The 22,332-nt window shown below is 34.3% G+C and overlaps 2 protein-coding genes across 5 annotated transcripts in view; one reads left to right on the top strand and one right to left on the bottom strand.

Moving 5' to 3' along the window:
* LOC133173151 (small ribosomal subunit protein mS29-like) overlaps positions 1-1,496 on the bottom strand; it is a 44,323-nt gene extending 42,827 nt beyond the window's left edge. The window contains exon 1 of one of the 2 annotated variants that reach the window (XM_061308096.1): positions 1,367-1,496. In XM_061308096.1, the coding sequence (XP_061164080.1) occupies positions 1,367-1,406 (40 nt within the window). In that variant the 5' untranslated portion in view covers positions 1,407-1,496. The remainder of the gene's footprint in view (positions 1-1,366) is intronic. The other variant, XM_061308103.1, reaches the window with a different exon arrangement.
* Positions 1,497-1,895: 399 nt separating this feature from the next.
* Positions 1,896-22,332, top strand: part of LOC133173107 (uncharacterized) — a 57,210-nt gene continuing 36,773 nt past the window's right edge. For 2 of the 3 annotated variants that reach the window (XM_061308040.1, XM_061308047.1), the window contains exons 1-7: positions 1,896-2,003; positions 2,305-2,620; positions 2,854-6,124; positions 6,325-7,054; positions 7,258-7,383; positions 14,265-14,436; positions 17,428-17,476. In XM_061308040.1, the coding sequence (XP_061164024.1) occupies positions 2,357-2,620; positions 2,854-6,124; positions 6,325-7,054; positions 7,258-7,383; positions 14,265-14,436; positions 17,428-17,476 (4,612 nt within the window). In that variant the 5' untranslated portion in view covers positions 1,896-2,003; positions 2,305-2,356. The remainder of the gene's footprint in view (positions 2,004-2,304; positions 2,621-2,853; positions 6,125-6,324; positions 7,055-7,257; positions 7,384-14,264; positions 14,437-17,427; positions 17,477-22,332) is intronic. The other variant, XM_061308053.1, reaches the window with a different exon arrangement.

Genomic DNA, 22,332 nt, shown 5'->3' with positions numbered 1-22,332 from the left:
TATACAGATATTAATGCTCACTCAAGATTTACATTGTGTCTCATATCTGTATATATCTGCACACAGGTGACAAACAAATCTTTGGCCTTCCATATGATCATTCACATTTTCTTCACAATGAATGGACCAGGAATTCATATTCTTGAAAGAAAACAAGGACTAAAACATAGAAAAACCCCTAGAGTTAAAACCCCATTTGGTGCCAAACCCCATTAGGCGCAGTAGAATTTGGCCACAAAAGTTCATATTTCTCACAGAAATTAAGATTGTTAAAAGAGAAAAAAAAGTTTGCATGGATTGTTTTTGTATCAGTCTTTACCTATCAGCCTTAAAATGAGCTTTAAACCTTCATTTTTGTAAGTTAAAGAGCAAAGAATGTCAGCGAAACCACAACTTTTCCCAGTAGACTGAACTGTCCAGTAATGTTAGTACAATCCGTAATGCTTTCAAAAAGACTATTTGGCCCCTACGAATTCATTAGCAAAGATTTTTTTGACAAATATATCTGCCTCATGCAAAAAACCACCACTTTGGAGTTAAAACCCCTTATGATACATAACCGAAACCCCACACGTGCCCCTTTACGGGGTGATAAAGGTTTATTAGGTATTTAACAGGTTGCAACCCTAGAAATTATGTTAAGATATTAGGCATTTGGACTAATTGTCGTCTATTGCTCCTGTTAAATTTATTAGGCCATAAATCTAAGTTAGGAGTTAGGTTTTAAGATATTCCTAAATAAATAAGGGGTTCTTCTAAATTACCCGAGGCCTTTCACCCCGGCTAGATTGGGTTAGCGTTTCTGTATGCTAGGTTGGGGGTGATTTTTGTACAGGTGTTAGGATTTTTCTACAAGGCAGGAATTTACCATTGTCATTTTTTTTAATACTTTTTTTTTTGGTTGTCTATACAAAGGTTAATAAATTTTGTTGTTTGTTGAAGCTGGTGCTTTAATTACATATTGACATGAGGTGTTGAAATAAGGTACAAATAAGCTCGAAAATAAGACCAAACAGAATCTCAAATCAAAATAAGAACCTGGGAAATAATAAACATGAAAATATAAGATAGTGTTCAAAAATATTCTAGAACCACTAATGAAAATGGTGTTCTAACATGTCTAAGGTTTACTCCTATTACACAAGTTAACGAAAGAAATTTAAGTAGCATTAAATTGTATTTTAAGAAAAGTAGCAACAACAGAAAAAATTAATTTGTATTATAACATGATTTTAATGTGCAGCATGAACATTGTTACGAACATTACTTTGTGAAATTGTTTAATGAAGACGAGAGGAAATTCGAACTACAACAAAACAATACATGCGATAATAAAGTGCAAACAACGGTTTCAAATCAAAATTACCTTTGAATTGGCTTAATGTCAATCTACATACAGTTGTCATGGCTTTGTTCTGTTGTTATATTATTTATTATTATTTTTTTAATGAATCTATGCAATTTATTAAGGAGAAACTTCCAACCTCACCCCATGGAGGCAGCCATATTGAAATAAATTTTTTCATAAATAATTAATTGAATAAAAATAATAAAGAGATTTTATTTTTTTATATAAGTATTAAATTTGAATTTTTTTTCAAGAGATAACTAAATTAGTTTCCATACTTGTTTTTAATGTACTAATTTACCCTCCACTCGAAAGGTAGAAATACCGATTTCGAAAATGACCTTGACCTTAGGTTGAGATCTTTGTTTTTTTCCCCTTTCTTTTTTGCATTTGACTTTGCATTGAAAGATATAATATTTGAAACTGGTGGTAAACGTTAATAATTTTTAATGAATTGAAAACTTTGCACTCTTTCTATTTGCAATCAGTTATATGATACAGTGAAGGCTTGCTTTCGAAATCCCTTACGGTTAACCACAGACGCCATATTTGATCAGCGATAGGTATGGCGTAGAATTGAGGATGTTTTGATTATCGTATGAGTAATCAATCTTGCTAATTAGATTAATTATAGAACATAACAGGTAAGTAGTGTGTGATATGGTCATATCATCTGTATTTGATTGAGTTGTAGTAATGAAGATTCGGATAAATTTGAACAGGTGCACTTTTGGCGGGTAAGAATAATTTTGTGCCTGTTGTTTATGACAGTCGTGGTCATGTGTAGCAATACATATAAGACCTTTTGAACATGGAGATTGTGTTGAATGAGTTGAAATCAATCAGGTTGATGAGCATATCATACTTGAATGTAATTAAAGATGTGTTTCATCATGTTTACCTTTTTCATAATTGTGTAACATTACATTGTGCAAATTTATGCTCTTCAGTTTCAGATAGATTTGAGAGATTTAAAGTTTAGGTCCATGGTATGGATCGTGATTGAGAATGAACCGTGAGGTGTCCGGAGTGATTTCCAATGTATATAACAGTGAATCGCCTCGCTCAAGCACAGCTGATTCTTCATCTGACAGTGAGAACACAAGCTCATCAGAAAAAGAATTCTCTGTTCAAGGGACTAATTTTAATCAAGGCCAACTAAAGCTTACCATCTCAGCTAAACAAAAAAGCTCATCCTCATCATCCCTAGGTTATGATGAAGAACTGGGCTCCAGACTGAATGAAGTGGACAGTGTTTTTGTTGACACAGGGGTAAACATTTACAACTGTTAAACCTGTTCATTTGATATTTCTGATTGATTATACATGTATTTGTATGTACAAAGTTTACATGATCACATCACTTCAATTAATATTATAACTATACATGAAACTTGCCAGAAAAATGTAAGCTTATGATTTTATAAAATAAAGATAAGATTTGTATTTTATAAGTCTATGAGATAGAGATTGATTAATACAGATTTTTATTTTTTCATTTTTAGCAATCATGTAGAACCAACCCAGAGCAGTATGTGAGAAAATCCTTATCAAAGATGGACCTGAATACTGCTGATTGCCACCAAGACACAAAAGAATCCAGGTTTGATGCTTCAGGATCCAGTAGAAATCATGAGGACACTTTGGAAAAGTCATCAGAGGGATTTCAGAATACATTCCACCAATTTTTACAGTATTCAAACTCAAATGAAGGTATTCAGTTGTCAGAGGAAGGCAGAACAACAAAGAATAAACATATGCAAGGAAATAAAGAAAAATTGTCCAGTAATTGCTATGTCCTGTTGGATAAAGATAGCTCTCCAATGAAAAGGCATTACAAAAAGTGTGCTTCAAAGTCAGATACAGTTCATACCGTTGGAAACCTTGACAAAATTCGTGAGAAAACTAAATCTTTGGCATCAAAAAAGAGGAAAATTGGTCTTTTTTGTAAAGAAAAAGAAGATGACATTTCTCAAAGTGAACAAGAAATGAATGAAATGTGCATTTCTGAATCTGCTGGTCAAGATTCACATGACAATATATTTGAGAAAATGAACAATGCTCTAAGCAACATATCATCAGAAGGGGAAAATAGATTACAAAAGAAAAGAAAACCACCAAAGACTAGTAAATCAAAGCAATGTATTCAAAATAGTGATATAGAAAAGGAAAGTGAAAGTCCATGTGAAATAAATGCATCAAGACTGGCTGCAGATGTGGCCGGAAATGAGTTCATTTTCAGGAACACAAGGAGTGGGGATGAATCTGATGCTATGTCGGATCGCACACGTCCAGGAAGTGTTCATGATCAGCAAGAAAGTTTTGCTAGGTTGGACAACATGCAGTCTAATGTGTCACCAGACAGTGGAATATCTCTAGCAGATTCACCAGTTGGAAACGAATCTCCAGGATCTGGAACCTTGTCTGATATTGCATGTGTTAGTTCAAAAGTCAATGTAGTTGGATATACTTGTGATCCTTGTTATGTTCAAACAAGTGAAAGAAATAATTCTGCTGAAACAACTTCTTGTGGCTTGACAACTGCATATGAAATGGGTGATACTGTGAATGATGAACCTGTGGTTGATTCACAGAAATCATACAATAAGCATGATAAAGAGCTTGAAATAGGCCCTTCACACTGTGATAGTTTAGTTGTGAATACAAACTTGGGTGATAATATTCTGGGTTGTTGCAGTAGTAGTGATACTTCATCATCGCATTCGCCTTCACCAAAAAAGAAAAGCATTGGCCGTGTACCAAAAAGAGCTGAATTTTTGCGACGCCACAAGAGTAGTACATTGTTGACTACGGGTAAAATGCCAGTTCAGATTGATGACACAAATACTAAAGACGACAAACCATTTTCAGTGCCATTAATACCTGGTCCTTCATTGCAAGAGAGACTAGCAGAATGTCCTGACAAGGTTCTGACAGAAGGTGAACCACTTAAGTCAAAGAAAAGGAAATACATACGTCGTAAACAAGTTAATGATAAAGTTATTCAGAAAGCATTTGATGTATATGAGTTTCGTGAGGGAGATAAACCAATTAAAAAGCGAAGTGTTGGGCGTCCTCCAGGTCGAGGGAGAGGAAAGATCTCAGCAAGTGGAAGGGGGCCTGGTCGGCCACCAGGAAAGTTAAAAAGGGGTCCTGGAAGGCCACCCAAAGTAGTTACCTCACATGTTGTAAAGAGAGGACCAGGGCGACCCAAAGGCTCCTTGAATAAAAAAACATTACTAGCAAGAGCTAGTGCAGTGTTTTCTAGTTGTGTAAATCATAACTCTCAAAATACATCCATTGGTCTTCAAACTAATAAAAATGACTCTACAGGAGTAGAATCTGACTTTGTTCTTCCCGACAATATTTTGGACCATTTATCTCAAATTGATGCCAATTCAGACTTAATTAACCTATCAGACATATCACCATCCAAGTCATCCGAGTCATCACTTTCGGAGGCTCAAAACAATTATCTGCAAAACTTATCTGATATCTCTCCAGCTAAGTCAACATCTAGTGTGGACAGTTCTACATTTTCCTTCAAACCCCCCATTGTTCAAATGCATGCAACATCTCCCATTCATGAACAAAAACCTCCAGAAAAGAGAAAAGTGGGAAGACCAAGAAAACGGCCATTGAAACCTTTGGAGTCTGAAGATTCTGATAGACAGGTGAATGTCCTAAATTTGTCACATGAAGATAAAGAGACAGAGGATAGAGAACTTGTATCCATTATTGAAAGTGTGCAGAACTCTATTTCTTCACAGTTTCAGAACCCAGGCATATCAACTCTGGATGAAATGCCAGAGAGTTCCATTGAAGATGAACTTAATTCCATTGAACCTTCTTTTGATCCTGTGCCTTCTGTTAATCAAGAGCATGGTAGTGGATCAAAATTAAAACAGGGTCCAAAGATCCGCAAACCAAAATTGCATGTTATGATGCGAAAACATGGCAACTTGAAAAGCAAAAGAGGCCGGAAAAAAAAGTACACTGTCACTCCCTCGGAATCCTTGGGGTCTAATTTTACAAGCAAATATGGTACATTGTCATCCAAGTTTAGGTTATCGAGTGCTAAGTCATTTGGTTTTGCAAGTAAACCTAATATTCTGACACCCAGTATTCTTGACTCGGATCCAGAGGAGGACATAGGGAATAGGAATTTTTTGCATAGGATGAAACAGCAACAGAAACAAAAGAAGAAAAAAGAGAAGTTGATTAATTTCCGATCCAAACATAGAAACATTGTTGATCCTCGATTTTTGACGGACATGGAGTATGTGATTGATAACTTTCATCTCTTGGCCATTTCTCGACCAGAGGAAACCTTCATAAGAGTAAAGCCAGGAGAAGTTCCATTACCAAGTATTTTCAAGCTTACCAAGATCAATGTGAAACCAAAGAAAAAAGATCCAAGACACCCCTTTGAAACTGAGAAAGTGAAACGGTTAAAAACTTCACGCAGGGATTTTGCTTTTCAGATAATGGAGAAAAAGTCCAAGATGAAGTCATTTCATAGGAAAATGTTCAGTCTGAAAGAAAAGAAGTTTTCAGCCCCTTGGGATTATTCTGATGACAACTTAGATTTGCAGCAGTATGTTTCAAATGTTCCCCCAAAGAAGAGACATAAGTTTTTGTCGGATATTCCTCCAACAACAAGAACTGTGTCTGATGTGGGAAAGGAGTCAATTCAGCAGCCAGGAAAACGGAAACCAGGGCGACCCAGAAAGAATCCAGTATTAAAATTAAACTTGGAAAGTAGAGGCAATGAAGGTAGAACTAGTAACATATATAGGCACTGACCAAATTTACTCTAAAATGAATCTTAAACTATACTCAAAGAAAATTGATGATAAATTGTTTTATGTTAAATGTTTAATATTTAGTAAATATTGAGGAAAAAATTGTATAAAATTTTACACTTGGGGAGAAGATCTCTCATTTCTTACAGCATTTAAATTTGTTTTTTACAGCAATGCAAAGGAACATGCCAGTATCACCTTCATGTCTCAGAAATTCCTCCTTAAATGTTGTTACCAAAGATGTAAGAGAAAGTAGTATAGACGCTCAGGGATTAATTAATTCATGTGAATCTCCTAGAATTCCATTGGCTACAGACAAATCTTATAAGAATAACTCAGTTGTGTCAACAGATTCAAATTTGAATGGGTTTCAGGTTAATTCAATAAGTGTTCAAACTGATTCAGAATTGTCTTGTGTGGATTGCATACAGTTGCAATGTGGTTCAAAATCGGTTCATCATAAAAGAGGTCGTAAGCCTGGCAGTTCAAAAGACTTAGGTAAGGGGACTTTAGGGCAGTTTTCTAAGTCCTTTGCAACCAAAATCAAAGAAAAACTTCTCAGAGGTAGAAAAAAGAAACGGAAAGTGGGGCGTCCCCGATTAAGACCATTGGAAAACGATCCAAAAGTGGAGAAAATCATCCACAGAAAGAAATCTCACTCACGACTCTCTCCCAGCAAACTTCATCCACAAGTGGAAGGGGACCTTGTGTGCAATAATGTGACTGCTGATAGAGACAGTGTAATTAATACCATTGAGTCTGTGATACGAAATGTGTGCTCAGAATACGAACCTCTGCCATCAAAGGAACAAAAACACTGCTCCATTTCCTACTTGGATAGTGATGAGGAGGAATATGTACCATCCAAACGTGTTAAAAAACGAAATTACTTGAAGACTAAGTAAGTAGAAATTCTTTCAAGAAGTGTCAGTTTATATTTCAGCAATTGCTGGTGGAAGATTTCTGAAAAAGTGAAGATTTTTTATGTATAAGTGTTCTATTCTGCTGTACCATTGTTTACTTTTATCAAAAATATGTAATGGATAAAGTGGAATACAGGTATTATGAAAATAATTGATCTTTTGTTGTTTTTTTTTAATGCAGGCTTCCCAGTACGTCCACAGAGGCATCTGACTCTGACATCAGCAACAAGAGAGATGGGACAGGATTTCCAAAGAAAAAATATCAGAAAGCTGGTCTCTTCTCTGACACTTACAAGGAAGACCCAGAGTAAGTATTGTATCTCAGAGGGTGTGTCAAGTACAAAATTGTTCTCAGTTCTTGGTGCTGCAAAGTTACATAATTCTGCTCAGCCCCCTTCGAACCTCTGTTTAGACTTAAATTCTTATCAGGACTTAATGTTCATTAAGGAATCTTCATTTTCTTCAATTTTTACCTAGCAATTCTCTATAAAAGATTGAAAAGTGACAACTCCTCTTGCAGTGTGAAGAAGAATTAAACCTCTGTAGTTAATATTTTTCCCCAATGTAGGTTGCTTCAATGCTTTATTATCAAATTTATTGATAAACCTATTTGAGACTATTCAGTTGTAAACAGGTAAAGGAAGCAAGGTAAGGAATCTACATTGCAGTTGATTATAGGAAGATAATCGTTTAATCGACCACTTTCCTTGAAAATCTTTATATTTGAAAATCAGATCCCAAAGCTGGCATAGGTCCAATTTCTTGAAGACTTCACAGAGTGCAGTCTAAAATAAGATAAATTGTAATGTCTGATAACTCTCTGACAGACTTCTAGGAAAAGTTTAAAATTGCTTTATTTACACAAATGATCTGGATAGACAAAGAAAGATTTTGGTGTGAACTGGAGAAGCAGGATCTATCCTTTGTAATGTTTTGTTGGAGGAAGTAAGATTTGTGGAATAGAAGAGAAATTTGCATGAATTGATCTGGTTTATTCAAACAGAATTTATTGGCAACAGTGAATAGATTTTGATGATGAAGTTTCTGAGGATAGTATGGGAGTCTTTAGATTAATGAATAAATTCAACTTGTAATGTTAATGAAGACTTGGAGTGGCCAACATTTACACCATCATTTAAGGAATGTTTTAGATTAAATTGTGGTACAATGTCATCTAGTAAAAATCTCACAAATAAAATTTAACACCCTCACCCAGTGTGAATTGACTTAACAAACACCCATATCTATTTCCCTGAAGAAGCCAAAATGATCATTCAAATGTGGATTTTAACCTCCACAGAATACTTGATAGTCATCTTAGCAGATTTAAATGCCATGTATTATATTTCAAGACTGAATAGCTGGTAGCCAAAGAGTAATTGAATTTGAAAGCAGGAATTATTTATATTTGCAATATTTTCCTCATCTTTGAGTCATTTAACATTTCCCAGTGGTGAAAATTGGAATGAGAAGGCATTAAAGAATATCCTGTCAATAAAATGGTCTTTTTGATTGAATGCATCTGCTTGACAAGGGGGTGGGGGTCGTATATCAATTGATTCAATATAAGTCGAAAAGAAATGCTTTGAGAATAAAATATTCATTCCTTCACCTCATATGTAAATCAACTTTTGACTGGTAAATTAGATGATATATTGCATCAGTCTTAAGTATTTTGTTTGTTTTTGTTGGTTTGTTTTTATATGAGCATGGTGTTTGTTAAATTCATAGTAGTTATTGATGCTTTTCTGAAATGAGTAGTATGATGCTGATTAATTCAATGTTAATTATGCAGAAATCAATTGATGAAAACAACCAAAAAGTACCAAAAAGGAAACCTGATATGCAATTCATATTGCTATTATATATCCAAATTTTACAAACAAAGAATCATACTGTAGATGTACTTTTTTCCACGTTTGATTAATATCCAATATGTACATGGTCATAATTTTTCCGCGGAAATTTGTCACAGCATACTAAAGATTCATTAAGGACATATAGTGACAATCCAAGATATCCACGTAATTTTATACTTGCGGATTGAATAGAAATTTTGATTCCGTGGAATTGTGACCCTGTGGAAGAGAGGAACATTGATCAATCTTATAAAAAGTAGGGATGCGCGATTTTATCGGTATACCGGTATATCACAATTTTTTATTGTGTGATATGTATCATGATATGGAGACTAAAATACCGGTATTTGGTACATAACTATAAATTCCGGAAATTATCCATTTATTTGTTCAAACTATTGAATGACAATACAGGAAGTGTAACAAATGTTGAAAGCAGTTAAACAACGGCATCTAAACATGCTTTATATTAAATAAATAAAAATTTAAAAAGTAAAGTTATGTTTTTAAAGCATATTTTTAAGAAATATTATGGAAATTCATTTTAAATTTTAGTAAAACTTGTGTGTAAAAATATCACAATTTATCGTGATATTTCTTGGGAAAAATCGTGATATATCACGATACAAAATTTTTGCCGATACCCATCCCTAATAAAAAGTATATATGTTAAACAATTCAAAACTGAGAACTGGGCTTAAACATAGACCCATGAAACACCAGAGGTTTAGAAGGAGTTAACATCCCTTGTGGAGGGGTCACACTGTGAGCCTTTTGTATTGATAAGGTAAATGGCGTAATCTGTAGTCAAAATTAGTGGAAAGCAGTGAACAAAATATAGTATGAAAATGTGTGAGTTAAAGTTTAACCCAGTGATAGGCTTTATATATAGTTTAATTCAGAGTTTAGACCATACTTTAAATTATCAAAAAAACTTTGACTTTCATATATCCTTTTGAGCTGTTGTACTTTCTGCCTTTATGAAGTTCACAAAATGTGAATAGGGAACTTGAGTGAAGTATGAACCTCTACTGAAGATTTAGATGTGTAGATTTGGTGGGTGATTTGAACTTGTTAGGAATTGATTGGAGCCATTATGTGTCATGGTTGGTTAGAATTTCTTTGTGATGGGATGTATTGTACCCTGTGATTTTGGCGCTACTTTTTACTGGGTCATTAAGTGGTTTTTACCTGTTCTAGGGTATTCAGTGAATCAAGACCTTTTTTTGGCCTTGTATTCTGATTAGAGATAAGGGGGCTTCACAGAGAGAGAAATAAAGTCTCTTTGTGTGTGAAATTGTGTTCTCTTGGGTAATCTGGGGGGAAATTTGATAGCTATCAAACTGCACAACAAAAAGGAGACAGGAGGCTATAAATTTCTCACTTACTTCATCAGCTGAATGCCTGATGAACTCCAGTGCATTCCCACCTAATCAAAAAACATTGTTCATATAAAGCGGTTCTTTTGTGGTAGGTGGTTTTAACATTGGATGATATGATTACACAAGCTACTGAGTGTCAAATTAAAAAGATGGGAGATTTAAAATGTTGATGTGTTGACTTGTCTGATGGTTTGGGCCATTAAACTTCTAGCAGTGGGAATTTAACAAGGTTTTGTTAAGACAGCATGCTGATGTTAGTGAACCATATAATGGGGTCTGGATACTGAGACAAGGCTGATGATGTTTCAAGCTTGTTAGTTTCACATTGCTCGTCCCTCCATCTGCTAGTGGGGCAGTTTGACATTGATACCAAGTGTTTACTTTGACCCAGGGTGCTGAAGTTTCTGTGAAGCCTATGATGTAGTAACTGTTTAATTAGTGGAATCCCCTTGTAACTTAGTGTGTACACACTCCACTTTCACTTGTAGTCATAAACTTCAGTCTGTGTGTAATAGTATAATAAATACAGCATTAATACAACAACAGACACGAGGAAGTGTGTTTAAATCTATTGAAATAAATCTCTTTTTCCCTGTCTGTAAATTGCTTCTAATGAGGAAGTGTTATAATGTGTAAATAGCTACATGGGGTGACATTCAAGGAGGAAAAATGTTTCCTTGTCAGGTGTAAATATCTCTGTGTAAATACATTCCTCAGCATATCCTGGTTGCCTAGCAGAAAATGGGATGTCCTACATGTGTACATAATACTTGATTCAACAAGGTCATCAAGTTATGTCCACTTAACCAATTGCATGTTATATATCCTCTTAATCCACTTCAAATAATTGTTTGCCTAAAAATTTAGTTGTTAAAAAAATTGAAGGATGTATAAAAATAGCACAGGCTTCAAAAGTTGTAATTATACTGCTGCAACAATGTATCGAAAATTTTTACAAGTTCATTAAAGCTTTCTGAATTATATAATTTCATGTTTATTCATATTAGAATTCAAATTCACTATAATTCCAATAAACAGGGATACTTTGAACTTATTAAGTCATTTCATATTTACATACAATACTTTTAAGATGTAGGCAGACATTTTTGGGATCTTTTTTTGAACTAAAGTCAGTTCAAAACCTTTGAAAGCCTAATGATAGATTAAGATAAGGCCCAACCAAATAGATGGCATTTTATAAAGAAGCTTTGTCCCCATTTTGGAGTGACTTCTTGATCAGGCCTCAGATATGACCAATGGTCCAGTTGACATCTGCTCCATGTATAACACCTGCTAAGTGACACTCCTTCATGCATACCATTTGTTCAACATTTTTCTAACAAAGAATTGAAATATTTTTTCTTAACCCTTTTTTGATTTTTTATGGCTTAAAAACTGACTGTTCAAAACCTGTGGTAACGAGAATAATTTATCAGTTTTGTTGAGTTCCCAAGAGTGACAATAAAAAGGCCTATAAACATCAGAAGCGTCCATCTATGACAAAGAGATCGCTGGATTACCTGTATTTCACAGTGTGTAATGTCAAGTTTTTTATCGATTTAAACATAATGCCAGCTTCCTTTCTCCACATGGTCTTTTTTATGGCACATCATTTTCAATTTAGACATGCAAGCTAATAGGTTTTGAAAGAAAACCAATATCGGGCAGATGATTTATAATCATTTATTTAATTTTATTATGAAGACTTTTTCTTCATATTAAACATTTTTTTCCTGTAACTGTACTCTGCTTCCAACTGACAAATGCTTAAAGAACATAAAAGTTATACAGTGTCAGGGTTCGAAATTCACTATATACAACTCACAAAACGCGAGTTAAAATTCCCCAATTGCGAGTTAAAAATTAGGTAACTCACAAAAACTTGCGAGTTGATTTTTTTTGCATTGAAACTGTAGCAAAATTATCTAATATGACAGAACACAATGCCTTTGATTTAAATCAGTAATTTAAATAAAAGTCACACTGTAGTTGTATTTTGTGTATTGTACAGTAGTTACTTTTTCCTTAAGTTACATGTATTTAATTTATATAAATTTAACTTTATATGAAAATTGCGAGTAGTCTTGTAAAATTGCGAGTTCACTTTCTTGGTACTTGCAATTATTTGCGAGTTGTAATTTTAGGGAGTTTCTAACCCTGAGTGTAATGATCCCGATCCTGTGAAATAAGCACTATTTATGAAAGAGATATTAATTGATCCAATTCTCTGGCTTGTCTGTACCTTGGTAGTGCACTTATAATGACCCTGTTGCTAGTATATATATGATCAACAAATATTTCCTACAGTTGATGATTGTGTCAGAAACTTGAGTATTTTGATGATGTTTCTATCAATAAAGCTTAATACATATATACCTTTTTTTTTTTTGCTGAAGGTGTTAATTTTACTCTCCATTGGATTAAGTAAAGGCTTACAATAGCATTTAATTTCTTTTCAATAGCCATATTGATTTTTTGATGGGTTTTCTTCTGAAATAACAGGAATACCAGTCCATATTAAACTGTGAACAAATTTGTCTTCATTTGTATTGCATAAGTGAAGATCCTAAAGTCATGATCAGTTTCAAATCAAGTCTTTTAACACTCATCTGGTGATGAATAATGTTTTTGGGGGAGTTGTATAAAAATTTCATTTAATTCTCTTAACAATATATTGATCTGCTTGGTTGTTGGATCACAGCAGGACAGGAACAACACAGTAATGCAATCGCAACATTATTTACCAGGCCGTCTGAATATTGAATCTATTCCCAATCAATATTTGACTAACATAATTGAGAAAAAAGGAAATAGGACATAGATTTTTGCTAAACTGGATGATGGGCTGATATTGATTTTTAACACAAGGAAATTTTCATCCTGCACTGCTCTGTAAATAGCAATTAATGGCAGAAAAGGTCTGTTGATATTAGAGGTGAATATTAACTGATAATGCCTTTGATTAATTGCTATTAGAACTAGAAGTGCTGATCCCTATCAATTAAACAAATGACTGCATTCTGATGCACTTTAAGCTGATGATGTTGTTCTTCATAATAAAAGCAGTGTTTAACATTGATTTGACTTCTGTCAGCTCCTGATGGTCACAAGTGATCATAGTTTTTTTATGTCAGTGAATCCATGTAGCTGTATTATCTTGGCAGTAAGGAAGGAGAGGAAAACCTGTGGTTATAATCAGTGGAGTTATCCTGTCACGATCATAGCACTGCACTTATTGAAGGAGAGTTGAGCGACCTTCAAAGCTATATTTATGCCATAATTAAATAACAGCTTAAAGAATGTATTTTTCCTTGTTGAAGCAATTCCTGTTGTCTGATAGTGATACGAAAAAAAGAATAGATTATTAAAAAGTTTTGACTGATGTTAATTTTGGAATCTTAATGAGTAGGACAAAAAATTCTTTGTATGATGTGTCATAGTTTGTGTTCTATTTATGAAATGGTATTGGGGGAAAAAAATCCTTTTGCCTTTTGTAAGGGGCAGGTATGATTAATTTATGAAGTTGTGACAAAATGTTGATGTATAATGAAGGTGAAAACATGACATACAGTTTAAAGAAATAGGTTACACACACTGCAGAAATTCATTAGAAATCTTGACTAAACTCCACCCACAGGGTCAACTATTTGATTTTAAAAAAAGATTCATTTTAATTAGTCTGGATGAATACACAAAAGAGTTTCTGTTTCATCAGTTATCTTTTTGAAGTGTTTATAATGACAGCTTGTCACCAAGTTTTATTAAAAATATCAGAACAAAAGTTTGGGGGGAAAATTCTGGTAATCGGGGTTGGTCTCAAGGTCAGATTTGTGGAAAAACAAGATCCTAGTTCCTTTAAAAAAAAGTAAGACCCTTTGAAAGTAAACAAATCTCAAAATTGCACTTCAAGAATTTGAGTGAAGTTATCTGTTTTCTTTTTGTTTTAGCACAAAGAAGACTCACTCCAGTGGCAGCATGGGCAAAAGTCGTGAAAAGGTGGTGTATAAAAAACATGGTAGTCTAATGCCACCACCCATCCATGTGGGCAAACACCTCAGAGAACGTCAGTGTGACTTTCTGCTGTCGTACGATATCTGGTGGCAACTGAACAATGATCTGGTAACAAAAAAAATACACCTCACCAAATGAAGGCCAGATTGTTGCTTTGTATGCTTTACCAGCCAATCCCTGCACAGTTTAGCAAGTTGTCTTATTTCAGAAAGAAAATATTATAATAATAAATTGCTAAGAGATTTTATGTAACACTTCTGTACTTTTTAGTGCACTTATGCTCATCTTTCATGGAGTAGTTCTTGAGCGTGACTGATAAGCTTCGTGCTTTCTGAAAAAGCTAATTCAGTTATCATGCATGTGCTCTAAAATAGATCTTACATTTTTTAGTAAAATTTAAATTTATTCAGTGAAATTAAGTGTAGGGTTATATAAATTAAAAAAAAAACAACAGTATTTTGGGTTTTTAAGTCACCTGAGGCATTCAGATGCCCTATTGCTATCTGTTTTTGTCCATCACCATGCATTATCTGTATGTAGTGACTTTTTGAACATTTTCAGCTTCTTTGAGGATTTTAACCAATGTTGGTTTATAGCATCTACAAGTAAAGGTGAACAAAAATTATGAATTTTTTGCTCTCTGCCTTCCTGGGACCTGAGGTTAAAGCCAAAAACATCAAAATCTAAGTACTTTACTCTGGGATATCTAACAGGCAAACTGTTGGCATGATAATTCTTGTAATAAGATATGGAGCCTTTTACCAAAATTATGAAATTCATGATCCCTTGGTTCAGGGTTCAGGCCCCAGGATGGGGCTAAGTTGGTCATATATTGAAAATACATATCTCTACATCTGCAAAAATCTTCTTTTCGAAAGGACACATACATATAATATTATATAATACAATAACAATGAGAATTTGCCTCATCAGAATTACAAAATTCATGTCCCAAGGGTCCATCGTTAAAGTCCCATGGTTGTTGGTCATATATTGAAAACGTATTATGAAAATCTCCTCCTTTACCCATGAGAATCCAGCAGACTTTATCCTTTACCTAATTTGTAAAATTAGTGGGCACCATGTCCATGTTTCAGATGAGACTTAAAGAAACATACTCAGTTGACCCTGAAGGCCCACAAGCCTTTTCCTTTTTTCTTTTTTTGAAATACTCTTTTTAGCTCACTTGAGCCAAAGGCTGAAGTGAGCTTTTCTGATCAAAAATTTGTCCATTGTCTGTCATCTTCGTCGTTGTTGTCATCGTCGTTGTCGTAAACTTTTCACAATTTCATCTTCTCCAGAACTACTGGGCCAATTTCAACTAAACTTGGAACAGAGTATCCTTGGGTGAAGGGGATTCAATTTTGTTCAAATGAAGGGCCTTGCCTTCTTCCAAGGGAAAATAAATATGAATTCGTGAAAAATTAATGGCATCATTAAATCTTCTCAAGAACCACTGTGCTTGAAAATATGAAACTTATGTGGAATCATTGTGAAGTAGTGGTGATTCAAGTTTGTTCACTTCATGACCCCCGTGGGTAGGGTTGGGCCACAATGGGTGATCAATGTTTTACATAGGAATACATAGGAAAAATCTTTGATATCTTCTTCTCAAGAACAGCAAAGCCATGATTGGTCATATTTATATGCAAGCATCCTCAGGTAGTGTAGATTCAAGTTTGTTCAAATCATGACTCCCGGGGGTAGGGTGGGGCCACAATGGGCGATCAAAGTTTTATATAGGAACACATAGGAAAAAATCTTTAAAAACCTTCTTCTCAAGAACAGCAAAGCCATGATTGGTCATATCTATATGCAAGCATCCACAGGTACATGTAGTGTAGATTCAAGTTTTATCCAATCATGACCCCTGGGGGTAGGGTGGGGCCACAATGGGTGATGAATGTTTTACATAGGAAAAATCTTCTCAAGAACAGCAAAGCTGTGATTGGTCATATTTATATGCAATCAATGTTTTACATAGGAAAAATCTTCTCAAGAACAGCAAAGCTGTGATTGGTCATATTTATATGCAAGCATCCTCAGGTAGTGTAGATTCCAGTTTGTTCAAATCATGACCCCTGGGGGTAGGGTAGGGCCACGATTGAGGGATCAGAGTTTTACATAGGAATACATAGGAAAAATCAGCAACGGCCATTTTGTGTCATATTTATTCAAAAGCATCCTTAGTAAGTGTAGATTCAAGTAAGTTCAAATCATACCCCCCCCCCTCTTTTATATTAAAACTTTTCAAGACTGAACTGATTTCTGCTTTTTCCTAGCCAAAGTGATCAGGTGAGCAATGTGGCCCTTGGGCCTCTTTTTTCAATTGTAATGTTGAACTTCTTTTTCTTTTTTTTTTTAAATAATTTTAAAAATTGTTTTCTAAAAGTGAAAATGATACTAGATGAATCTAGATAATATGGCATGAGAATATTTCAGGGGGAAAAAATGAAAAGCATACAAAAAATGATGAAAAAAATAATTAAAAAAAAAAAACTGATATTAGTAAAAGCCTCCAATAGTAAAACTAAAGAGCATTATAGTAATACATTAACAAATACTGATGCTTTAATTAATAAGTAATAGTATGCAGATCTGTATGGCTGCTTGCAAGTTCTGTAAGAAGTGGAGTTAGTAGTTAATGTCATGTATATATATTAGGATTCAGATTCAAATGTTTTTTTTTTTTTTTTTTTTTTTTTTTTTTTTTTTTTCAAAGCTGACTTTGTAGAATAAATGGATAGTGGTAATATTTGGGTTTAAAACTTGTACCTATTATATAATTTGATGAATTGCCACCTGTAAGTTCAGGATTTTAGCATAGCATAGACTGAGTTGTGCTGTTGTATCTTGGCATTACAGTTGAACTTCGGTACCTCAAACAGGGATATCTTGAATACTATGAATATGTTGAAGTGATTGAGAAGTTCTATCCACATATTTCTTAAGTATTTTACCCTCGTTATCTTGAACCCTTGGATATCTCAAAGTTTTTTCTGGGTCCCATCGAGTTTGAGATGACGAGGTTTGACCGTTTTCTGTAAATTTCTGTATCTTGATTTTTTAAAATTTTGTTTTGTTTTTCTCTTTTGTCAGTTACCAAAGAGAGAGGGCCATGAAGAAAAGTATAAAAAGATCAGAAATAGTAAGTAGAAATGTATTGAGTAAGAAAAGGGTAGGGGAGGGTTGAAGGGAATCTACAGGAAAATAATTATTTCAATAAGCAATATATTAGGTTGACTTGTTTGTGAAACATTTGTTCAGCCAACAAATTGTAAATTTCCTTTGCTGCTTGATCATGTTGATCATAATATTTCTTCCAAACTGTAGATAATCAGGGGGGTAGAATTTTGGTATGAAATGATTTCATGCTTGACAGCTGCTTACTAGGGAAAAGTACACTCACAGCTGCATATAATATTACATGGTAGATCTCTGGAGAAACATTAAATCAAGTTAAAAACAGTTTATGAGTGGAGCAGTTCAGGCATGGTTAATGTAATTCATTAGGAGTTGTTTGCAGATCTGTTCAGCACTGCCTCAAATAATAGTCTGAAGGTGGATATAAATATCAACCGTGATGTATATTCTTATTGTATGTGTTCAGAGCTGGTGAAAAATGGAGGGGTCTTGATAAATTGTGTGTTGTCTATCACTGGGAACTAGTACTTAACAGGTGTGATTACCTTGCAGATCTGTGCAAAAATTTCATTTTTATCTTGTCATCACCTGATGCCTTATCAGTTCACCTTAGCAGGAGAATACACCCAACAGGCCAATATACACATAAAATTGGCTGTTGTTTACCATGCATTATTTATCCACAGACATTTAGAGAGAGGTTTATTATTATCATTTGCCAGTAATTGCTTTTACTCAGTGGTAGAGCTATTAAAATATGACATGATAGACCCTTGTTAATTTCCTCACTATGGTCCATGAAACATGCATGTTTATGCTGACCTGATATTTTTTGAGAAATAATTGCTTAAGTTAGTTTATTAATATATCATTATGCTCTAGTGTTTTGTTAAAAAAAAAAGACATATAAAAATGAGAGAAATAAAAATTTTAAATGAAATATCATTTATATATTATTATGGAAAGTATAAGAGGTAGAACTTGTAGTGCTGTTGAATAATTAATCCATGTACAAGCATTTGGGAGTAGATGAGTGGTTTTGGATTACAGACTGCAGCATTTCAAGCCCACATATGTCATTTGGCAAGGAGAAGCAAATAACTTGTCTCAGCTGTGATTAAATGGGATGCAAGTTTTTAGTTACATCTTGGTGTTATGACATCAGTCAGATTCACCATAAGTTGTTTCAATGACTCATTATGTCTGAATAACAGAATAGCTTCACATGTTTTCATTCATTATTAAGGAATCATGACTAATGCTGCATGACAAAGGTGGCTGCAACTAGATAATGTTCAAGATCAATGATTGATAAGTTCAATTTTCAATGATATTTTGTTTATCCAAGGCACCTGATTGTGTTATTTAGCTCTTTAAATGCAGAGTGGTAGCCGGAACCCTCTTCACCACCTCCCAGACAGATTACTTGTACTGGTATCATCTGGGTGATGAACATCTGTATCTTGTAGTACACCTTTAGTACACTGTTGAAAAAAAAGTGATGACTAGGATGATTTATTTTCACATTAACCTCTGAAAGGTCAACCCATTGGAATAAATGAACCTTTGGATGATTTTCTGTCAATTTAATCCTAGTAATGCCATTGTGGATGTATGATATCTTATTTGACTCTCCCAAGCCTCTGTTTTTCTTAAGTAGAGGATTTGAAGGTGTAAATAGAGGAAAATTAAGTGCTGAAGAATTTAGGTCTCTGTTTGTAATTAGTATGGTTAGCCATTAACTTGGGTCGTAAAATGGTGATTTGATGTGAAGCAGGCATTGTTAGATACAGAAGAACTCTTAGGATTTGCCCTTCCTTACATGAGTAATGGGTGATTATATCCTTATAATCAGAGTCTGATGATCATGGTTGCCAAGGCAATTGAATTTTCATGTAGGTTTTTGTCATTAATTGCCTGTAAATGCCCAGTGTATCCAATACAGTTGTATCTTGTTTTATATTTGATCAATGATCAAGTTTAGCCTCTCTACTGAGCTATGGATCTTTTCAGAAGACAACCTTAGCAATAAAATCTAGATTGATTCTCACATATTACATGGGATATAATTGGATATTTCTTTATTTCATGCATTGCTTTTTTAGTTTGAACAAGTTGAAATTGTCCCAAGGTTATTTTAAAAGTAAATTAAGTCAGTCCAGTGACTGTCAAACCACTTGTATATTTTCAAGGTTTGGAGCTTTCAATAGATATGTTTCTGAGGTGAGCATTTCCTTTGTGATAGTACATCGGCGCCTCGTTTATCCAGATGCCTCTGTCCCCAAAGAAATGGATAGGCAATTATATGCTGAGACCTCCTTTTTAAACAGTGAATTTCAGAGAATATGTGTCCCCTGCTTAAGGAAGAAAGAGCATGTATGGATCTAGAGGGGTGGGGTCAAAGGATGACGGGGTTGGGGGACGGGGCACTTTAAGAGGGGCGGGCGGGACCGTAGGGAGTTACGATTTAACATTTCATTGCAAAAGCTTAAAAGCTTCTTGAGACATTGCTCAGAAATGAAAATTTTACACTCGAACAGAATGTATAAATGTTTGAGCTTGACCTTTGACCTTTTGATCTCAAAATCAATGGGGGTCTTCTTTAGGCTATAGGGAGTTTCAGTATACAATTTCATTGCAAAAGCTCGAAGGCTTCTTGAGATATTGCACGGAAATAAAGTGTTATAACAGACAGAATTTATGAATTCATGACCTTGACCTTTGACCTTAAAATCAATGGGGGTCTTCCTTAGGCCACAGGGAGTTGTTTTGTAAAATTTCATTGCAAAGGCTCAAAGGCTTCACGAGACATCGCGCCAAAACAAAAATGTTACAGAAAGAGAGACTGACGGATGGATGGATGTCACACAGACCTAAATTAATATCCCCCACTCTAAGTGAAAGCCAGGGACAAAAAGGCAAATTTTATATACCATTGTGACCTTGCACTTTGACCTTCTGTCCGTATTTACCAATTCATGTGATGTTAGTTACCTGTATTGTCCACCAGAACTGTAATTTTGTTTATTCATATGTTGTTTAAAACACAAGTATTGGTTATGGCATTGAAAAAATGTACTTAGTTTCCTTAAATTTCCATTTAAATCGAGCCATTTTGACATTGACCTTTGACCTTTTGTGATGAAAATTGATTTTTTCTTTGTTTTTTCTATTGTGAACCACATATACAAATTTGGTTTTAATCCATTTTAAAATACTCAGGTATTTATATTGAAATTGATAGTAGATACCTATTGCCCTTGTCTGAAATTCTTTAAAAAAAGCATAAGTTTGTAGCCATGGTAACATGAAAACAAAATATGAATACCAAGTGTTTCTTTGCAGTTTATATTAGAACTATATATGGACTTTCAAACGAATGTATTTATTTTTTCCAATATGTCCGCAAAATTTTGTACTAGGCTCTTCAAAAGAGCCTAAAATCTACAATTTTTCCCCAGAAAAATCATACTTAAAAAGGACACTATGTGTAGATGTGCATATTACCAGGAAATTCCGATTCCTTTATTTTTTCTGGGAATTTCAGCACTTTTCAACTTAGATTTTGGGCCATATCTTGAATATAGAGATGAACAGTTTGTCAGTGCAACTCCTCTTAAACCGCTGCACAGAATTTGGTCAAACTTTGCAGATATTTACTACACAGTGTGTAGATTTGCATATTACCTGGAAATTTCGATTCCATTATTTTTCTGGGAATTTTGGCACTTTTCAACTTAGATTTTGGGCCATATCTTGAATGTAGAGATGAACAGTGTGTCAGCGCAACTCCTCTTAAACCCCTGCACAGAATTTGGTCAAACTTTGCAGATATTTACTACACAGTGTGTAGATTTGCATATTACCTGGAAATTTCGATTCCATTATTTTTCTAGGAATTTTGGCACTTTTCAACTTAGATTTTGGGCCATATCTTGAATGTAGAGATGAACAGTGTGTCAGCGCAACTCCTCTTAAACCCCTGCACAGAATTTGGTCAACTTTGCAGATATTTAGTACACAGAGTGTAGATGTGCATATTACCAGGAAATTCCGATTCCATTATTTTTGCCTTAAGAGTTTTGCCTATTATTGAAGAAACTTTCCAGCTAGGTAATAAGGAAATCCACTGGAATCAGCTTTTGTAATGAAATTTTATGTGAAATATTTTATGACCTTAAAAGACCCCTATTGATTTTGAGATCAAAATATTAATGATTTAACACACACACACACACACACACACACAAAATCTTGGATAGTTCTCTCTCCCCCCCCCCCCCCCCCCCCCCCTTCTCTCCCTTCAAATTGGTGCTTTGCCTTAAATAATTTCATAAGTACAGTATATAAATAAATTCATATGACTACATCATAATTTTGTTTCCATCAATTATTTAAATGAGTAAATTGTCATGTGTTGGACACAGACTTGCACTCATTAACAAATCGAAATCACTGAGGAATTTAAATAACAGTTTGTCAGCATAACTCCTGCACTGAATTTCCTGAAACTTTGTAAGTATTTCAGACATAGTGTATAGATTTGTATATTACCAAGAAATTTGGATTCCATTATTTATCAAGAAACTTCAGCCCAATTAAATTTGTAACATACAAAGATTTGAATGTCCTTATATATGCAAGAAGTATTGATGTGATGATTTTTTGCAAGTAATGCCCCTTTTTGAATTATACTGTGTTTTTAAAATGCACTGTGCCATTCATTATGTGTTGCATTGTCGAGTTTTGGGGGAGCGTGGGGTATGTGAGCTTGCTCACTTTTTCTTTCATTTCTATTAAGTAAATTAAGTTACTCAAATACTAGAAATTATCTTAAGAACTATAAAAATGATGTATTTT

Source organism: Saccostrea echinata, unplaced genomic scaffold (genome assembly GCF_033153115.1).
Source record: "Saccostrea echinata isolate AGI-Se365-2 ecotype Australia unplaced genomic scaffold, CSIRO_AGI_Sech_v1 ptg000002l, whole genome shotgun sequence".
NCBI classification, from domain to species: Eukaryota; Metazoa; Mollusca; class Bivalvia; order Ostreida; family Ostreidae; genus Saccostrea; species Saccostrea echinata.
This window is presented reverse-complemented; position numbering and strand designations above follow the sequence as displayed.